The following is a 7,334-nucleotide window of genomic DNA, read 5'->3' on the forward strand; positions in this document are numbered from 1 at the left end:
ACACCCACCCACCCCGGCAGTGCGTCCCGGCGTCCCCAGCCCTGAATAGACCACGGCGGCTGAATGGGACAGACAGGCAGGCGTCAGGACGGCAGGTCCACGGCCTCCGTCCCGCTGGGGGACAATAGAGCCAGTTATGTTCACCTGTTTGGTCCCCTCACCCTCTTTGTCCACGGGAGAAAATAAAACAATGGACTGAGTGTTTCCTCCTTCACGCTGCTACACACTTCCACAGCTCCTCCGGGGGGGAGGACGCACACACACACACACACACACGCACACACACACACACACACACACACACACACACACTCCCCCTATAGAAATGTATGTAAGGGTGTACACACATAATCTGTGACGCACAGACACATACTTACCACCCCCCCCCCACACACACACACACACGCGGGCAGACGGTCACACAAACACACACACACACACACTCACACACTCACACAACTTGCAAAACAAACTTAATGAATTCATTGGCAAAGACAGCGTGCACTCCTGCTCCAGACATTCACATGTTCTCTCATAAAAATCCTTATTGACCATTCTGGTTGCGTTTTAGTGTGAGCGGCGCGTCCCGTGGCCCTGGTAATCCTGGTCTCTCCGGCCACAGAGGGGGCACACATACGTGATTGCAAAACTCGACGAGCCAGCGAGCGGTTGGATTTGTTGTTTGATGGGGGTGGGGGGGCTGTACACATGTTACAGAGAGAGGCGCCATCAGGGCCTAAAAAACTATTAGGCTCTGTAAATACGCACTGTGGCGAAAGTAAACATTCCCAGCATGCCATCCAGGCGCACGGAGGGGCACTGGGAGACAGCCACGGAGGGGGGAGGTAGTGAGTGTGTGTGTGTGTGTGTGTGTGTGTGTGTGTGTGTGTGAGAGAGAGAGAGAGAGAGAGAGAGAGAGAGAGAGAGAGAGAGAGAGAGAGAGAGAGTGTGTGTGTGTGTGTGTGTGTGCGGTGGGGGGTGGACTTCTTCCCTTCCCAGCAATCAAGTCCTGGGTTGATGGATATGGAAAGTATAGAATGTAATCGTGTGTGTGTGTGGGGGGGGGGGGGGGCGGAGGGGAAGTGTGTGTATATATCTACCAGGCGCAATCACGATCAGCCTGAGTAGTCTGGTAAACAACTTGAGACGTTTTACGAATTACCTGTGTGTGTCGTTACGATTATGAGGTAATTATACTGGTACTGGAAACACCTTGGGTGTTTGTGTGGGCTGCTGATTAGCGCGGGTGTGCGCCGAGGATGTCTGACACGCAGCGTGTGCGTGCGTGCGTGCGTGCGTGTGTGTGTGTAGCTCACGCACGTCACACATCTTCTGCGTCGCCTGAGTTCGAAACGCGGCGCGAGGTTTGCCGGAGCCGCCCGTTATAGCCGGTGTCAGTTTGAGCGGTCATGTGACGTCCGTCCCACGCCTGCTCCACAGAGAGGTGCGTGTCAATAGCGGTCGGCTGCATATTTCTGTCTTCGGGCACATTTTTAGACAGGAAGCCAACAACACTTCCACAACCGCCCGTCCGTCAGTCCAGCGTCGTTCGGCTCCGTTAACTTTAACACCGCTTTGAATCCCGATTGAGCCCGGAATGTGATAAAAGACTAAATTGGGAATCTTTCTCAGACGCAGGGAAACCAGAACGTTTTTTTTTTTTTTTACGTTGTCGGTGGGGGTATTTTTTCTGGACATAAAACTCTGGATGTGGAAAAGTGGGAGTAACCATAGAAACAGAGGCTGGTGTACACTCTATTCCCAGACATGAGCGAGAGCTTCGTGAGGCCTCAGCTAAATTTAGCCCTCCTTTCGGCTTACGCTATCCATTACACCTAACAAGAGTCAAATAGAGCAGTCAGCGAGCGTGACTTGAGGAATCGGAGTCTTAGGCTCTAAGTATCTGATTAAAACGTTACCACGTATATAAGATCACAGCCTATGAAGGAGCTTACGGGCGAATGGGGTCTTAGCCTACTGTAGGGTGCATGGCGGCGGCCCGCGGACGGCCTAGCAGACGGACGGACGGGTTTGGGGGGGGGGTCGAGGTTTTGAAGGGGCGAGGCAAAACTCTGGAGGGGTAGAAGGTTAGGATTTGGCACGGACACGGCCGTGCTACTTTGGCTGTATCTATGGCAAGAGTAGGCGGGAGTCCGGACCGCGGTGGCCTTAACTGCTGATCTGAGCGCAGTTTTAAACAGTTCTCCTGATCAGGACGGCCCTGAGCAGAGACAGGGCGGCTGATCCTAGACCAGCCATGGAGGGTGGCGTCGGCTGAGAGTCTCACGCAGGGAGAGGCAGCTACTACAGGACGGGAAGAAGAGTTTATTTGGTGTCCCTGACCCAGATTCAGAAGTGCATTCAAACACACACACGCACGCACACACACACATGCACGCACACATGCACACACATGCACGCACACACACACACCCTATGCATTTCAGGCATGTAAGTGAATCATTAGACGGTTGGTTGGGGTATTCTGGTGACCCGATTTTGAGCATCATCCAAAGACCACCCGGAAGTCAGCTAGAGATCTGTAACCCCCCCCCCCCCCACACACACACAGTTCAAGATCTGTAAACCCACACCCAGGCATCCACAAGCACATTCTGTCAGAGCACACACACATGCACGCACAATTACGTGCTCACGTACTGTACAATTACATGTTGTCTCACACACTCACACACACACTCCCACACACACACTCACACACACACACACACTCCCTCACACACACACACACTCTTCCAGACACCGCGGTTCGGGGATGCGGTTGGAGAGTTGTGCTGTTCCAGCCCACGGCGGAACATTGGGTATCAGCTCTGGTGACAACGCTGCCCCCCCCACCCCCCTCTGCCCCCCCACCCCATCCCCCCTCCCCACCCCATCTAATACCCTGTCATCATCAATAACCTCAGCCATGCTGACTCACACTCTTTTACACGCTGGGGTTTGGGGGCAGCAGACCCTGTCTCTGTCTCCGTCTGTCTCACCAGGGCCTGCGTGTGTGTGTGTGTGTGTGTGTGTGTGTGTGTGCGTGTCTGTGCATACTACACCAAGTATGTGCTTTCATGCGCGTGTGTTTGTGTGTGTATGTGTGTGTGTGTGTGTGTACATACTGAGAGGCCTTGGCCAGGGTACAACATGATTGGTTGATCAGTCTCTATGGGATGTAACACTATGTGTACAGTAGTGTGTGTGTGTGTGTGTGCGCGTGGCCGCGTGTCATTGCAGCACACACCCTCCTCGTCACTCGTGAGCGCACTCTAATTCATCATCATAATTGACTCCATAAGAAGATGAGCCTTCTCATGTCCCCATCTTCATCTTCATCATCTTCATCGTCATCATGTCAGCTCAGCTCATCTCTAAAGCAGTTACTCAGTAAGCCGTGATAGCTGGTAAATACACACATGCATTATCACACGTTTCCCAACAGGATGTTACATCTGACTGACGGCACAGGAAGCTACTGTACGTGTTTATAAGTCATAAATGTAATGACAATTCGAAGAGTCTATTCCATATTGCCCTTCCAAATATTCTGGATTCTAAATCACTGTCAGTCTCCAAGCCTGGTCCACCGTGACGTCTCCGACGCTGAGAGGTAGTTAGTAAAGGCATGCCCTGGTTCCCATGTCATGTGTCATAACGTGCTTATTATTTGCCGTCAACACTGACGAACCCCCCAAACGATGTGCTGATAGACACGCCTGTCAATCAAGAGGTCTCGGTGTGGTCAGGACTGCAAGGCTGTTACATCTGACTGGGAAAGGCGCTGGACAGGTCGCTGATCTGGACAGATGAGACTGGTACCATGTGGAAAACGAATAGACTTTGACTTCCGAATAAGTGCCCAATGGCGGCTGGCATAACTAGGGCATCGGGAAGGTTGGAATCCCATGCGTTGCACGGCGATGTCAGCGGACTGCACGGACCATTTACACTGACAGAGAGATAAATGAAACGCAAACTGAATGGCCTTTTTCCTGAGCAGGTTCGAGAGCAGCCCCTCCAAAAACACAGCCCACTATAAGAGCTGCGTCTATAACGGTCACCCAAGAGTTAACATGCGCGTGCGTAGTCTATAGCCTAATTCATATTTCAATCAAATGCTTACATTCCTAAAGTCTTCCTGTGTAGTCTATACGTATTTGGTCGGTGATAATACTCGTGGATACAGATCAGTTACATGAGAGTGCAAGGAAATTATATTCACGGCACCGAGAGATACAAAATAACAAGGCCAGAGACGTCCGGACTGGCTGACGGGCTCTGTGTCTAAAAGGTGCGTACCTAGCTGGAGCCACGGCGGCATATTGCCTTTCACACGCTTCTAAAATACTCTCCGGGCAGAGCCTGAAAGGGTTACTGTTTCCCAAAGTGCTTCATTCTACACAGTCAAGAGGGGGCGGCTGAGTGGCGCCGCCGAGTCAGAGGCGCAGTTTCTAAAAACCCCGAGACATCATCAAGAAAGAAGCTGACAGAGAGGAAAGCAGCCCCCCTCCTCCTCCTCCTCTCCTCCTTCTCCTCCTCCTCTGTTGGCACACTGCCGCTCTCCTCTCCTTACTAAATCCCTTCAGTATATCTCTCACAATAACCGGGCGGCAACTGTCAAATCCAACTCAGCCCGCTGAGACACAAATCACTTTAACGCACACAAGATGCGTTCGTTGGAAATGCGGCTCTGGCTTTAGGACGTTTGGAAGAGCTCGAAACGTTTCGTAATTGCTGGAACCTCTGTTTAAGTCGTTGATTGTATTTAAAGAATAATATAAACACCATAAAATCCCTACTTAGAGTAAATGACTCGTTGCTTGATTTGGTCTTAATCCCATGCGTGTCCCGGTTTAATTGGCCATATCTCTTTAACTTGCAGACAGTTTACCCGCTTTCCAATTAATAGTCTGGTAACGTCAAAAACAGTGGGCCATTGTTTTACAGTCTTTGTTTTTGTCGGAGGCTGTCATAGGCTGGAATAGGCGCCGCTCTGCTCTCTTTCTCTCTCTCTCTCCCCCCCCCCCCTTCTCTCTCTCTCTCTCTCAATACAAACGGGCTACTCCAGTGGAACCAGTGCAGAGCGTCAAGGGAACAGCACAGCACATACCCGGACGGTCCTGGCTCGCATGTTCGCCTCGCCATTTCATCAACTGACGGAGTTTGAAATGTCTGAATCATATTTTACCGTTATGTTAACACCTTGGATCAGAGAAATGGGAGTTTGTGTAAGAAGCGAGGTGTAAAAGAAGGAGCGAGGTGTAAAAACGCCTCGTCTCCCCGCTTGGCGTTAACAATGAGCGCCAGTTGTGTCGAGGCGCTTTAGGTATGTGTTGCACATTACACAACATAGTAAATCACCCGTTTCTAAAATCACACTGACAGCGTGGAGCGTCAGTAACGTCGCCCCCCCCTCCCACCATTCACTGCACCCAGACTTACTGTGCATTTACACACTCCGTCCACTCTGCATCAGTACACACGCCCCCTTGGGTGGGAACACACACTTGCTTGACACTAATACATGTTGAAAAGATAGACTTTATTGCTAAAACGTGTAACCATAACATTTACACTGACATGTTTACTTTTTATTTTATTTTTAGAAATATTCAAGTAGGAGAAAATATCTCCCATAATTTCTGGTATACTCTGCTATTCTCCTTCCTTATGTTCTATACTCACAATCGTTAAAATAATAAATAAAACATACAGATTTGTTTATTTCTACAATACTATGTTTTCCAAAAGCTGAGTTCACGCCCTTATATATATCTTTATCCTCAACTTTCAATTTAATTATTATTGATATTAATATCATACAAAAACTCTAGGCAGCATTGCAGTGAAATAACAGTCATCATCAATGTTCAGTTGAAAAAAAGTGAACTTCTTGGAGAAGTGTATGCATTCCATCTTCAGTTGTTCATAAAAAATATAAGCTCTTCTTTCCGAAGTGCTTGTGTTCCCCTAAAAACACGTTTCAGGGCTGAAATAAAATATGGTCCTGTTCATTTACAAAAAAATAGCTGCATTTTTCTTAAATATGTACAATGTTGGTATTTCAATTAAAATGCTATATAAAAAAATAGATTCGCTATGGTGCCCACCTTAATTGAGAGTTTACAGTGCAATAGAAACCAGTCCACTCCCGCGACCCCGCAGACTCCATAGAGAACCTCAGCACGAGCATTTGCACTCTGAGATGATTGGGTACTGCACCGGTATCCACGTACAATATTTCTGTCTTAAAAACCCCTGACAATACCACCGGAGGAACGTCTTGGTGATCGACTTGACGGGTTTGCAAAACATCCCCTCGGGGAAGGAACAAGAGCGTTCATTGAAGCAGCTGCCCTCCTTGATCCAGCGAGGCCAGAACCTCACTCCCAGGTCCTTCCAGCTATACACCACTGGACAGTGTGTGTACGTCCATAGCCACTGCAGAAATTTCCTGCGTGCCTTCTTGCCCACTTTTACCCGCTTCCCGTAGGGAGTCTCAGTGAGGTCCAGCTTTTTAATGTCGTTGGGCATCGGTCCCTGCAGCCTCATCTGGGTGTCTTGCGCGGAGACGTTCACCAGCAGGGGCGAGCTGATGGACATGAAGTTGGGGTCGAAGTTGCTGCCGAGCTTTTTCCGCAGAGTCCTCTCGGCCAAGTCCTGCTCCCGCGGGTCGTATTCCGGGTCGGGGTCCTCCTTCAGGTCGGGCACAGGAAGGTGTTCGCTGGGCGAGGGACGGAGGCGCAGATAGTGCTGAGAGGCTCCCAGGTGAACGGACACCAGCACATAAATGAGTAGCGTTTGTGAGAAGCCCATGTTTGTCTTGTATACGCACAGGCTCTTCTCGTGTGTTTAATATTGTGTTCTTTCACCGCTACTGTGCACTATGAAATGAGCAGCCCGGGGGCTTCATAAATAGCCGAAGTAGAGGCACGGGCAAGACGATACTTTTAATAGACCACGTCGGGTTTGAATGACATGGACTGGAGCGCTTTCTTTTTGGGGATCCTTAAACTTAGCAAATTGCCTGCTGATGCTATCTTGTAGCGCAAAGGGTGCCTCTATTTTCTGGAGAAAAAAAAAACAAGACTTAGGCTTAGTCTAAACAAAAACAGCACCAAACAAAATGGGAAAACTCTATTCACCCCTCTCTCTCTCTCTCTCTCTCTCTCTCTCTCTCTCTCTCTCTCTCCCCGTTCAGTCTTTCCCTCAAATTCACTTTGGGTTTCTTGTGGTTGTCATGGTTACGCCAGAGACTCAAAGCCACGACAAATTGTCTAGACTGGATGACAGTGGCGGAGGCGAGAGCTGCATGGAATGAAGTGTTT

General features: G+C 49.6%; 1 protein-coding gene across 1 annotated transcript; it reads right to left on the bottom strand.

Moving 5' to 3' along the window:
* Nucleotides 1–6,186: 6,186 nt before the first annotated feature.
* Nucleotides 6,187–6,822, bottom strand: nog2 (noggin 2; the record flags this gene model as incomplete). The annotated part of the gene is made up of 1 exon (XM_084456542.1): nucleotides 6,187–6,822. One exon carries the CDS (start codon nucleotides 6,820–6,822, stop codon nucleotides 6,187–6,189), a length of 636 nt encoding a protein of 211 aa, XP_084312668.1.
* Between the last annotated feature and the right edge of the window lie 512 nt (nucleotides 6,823–7,334).

This window comes from Borostomias antarcticus, assembly GCF_949987555.1.
Source record: "Borostomias antarcticus genome assembly, chromosome: 22".
NCBI classification, from domain to species: Eukaryota; Metazoa; Chordata; class Actinopteri; order Stomiiformes; family Stomiidae; genus Borostomias; species Borostomias antarcticus.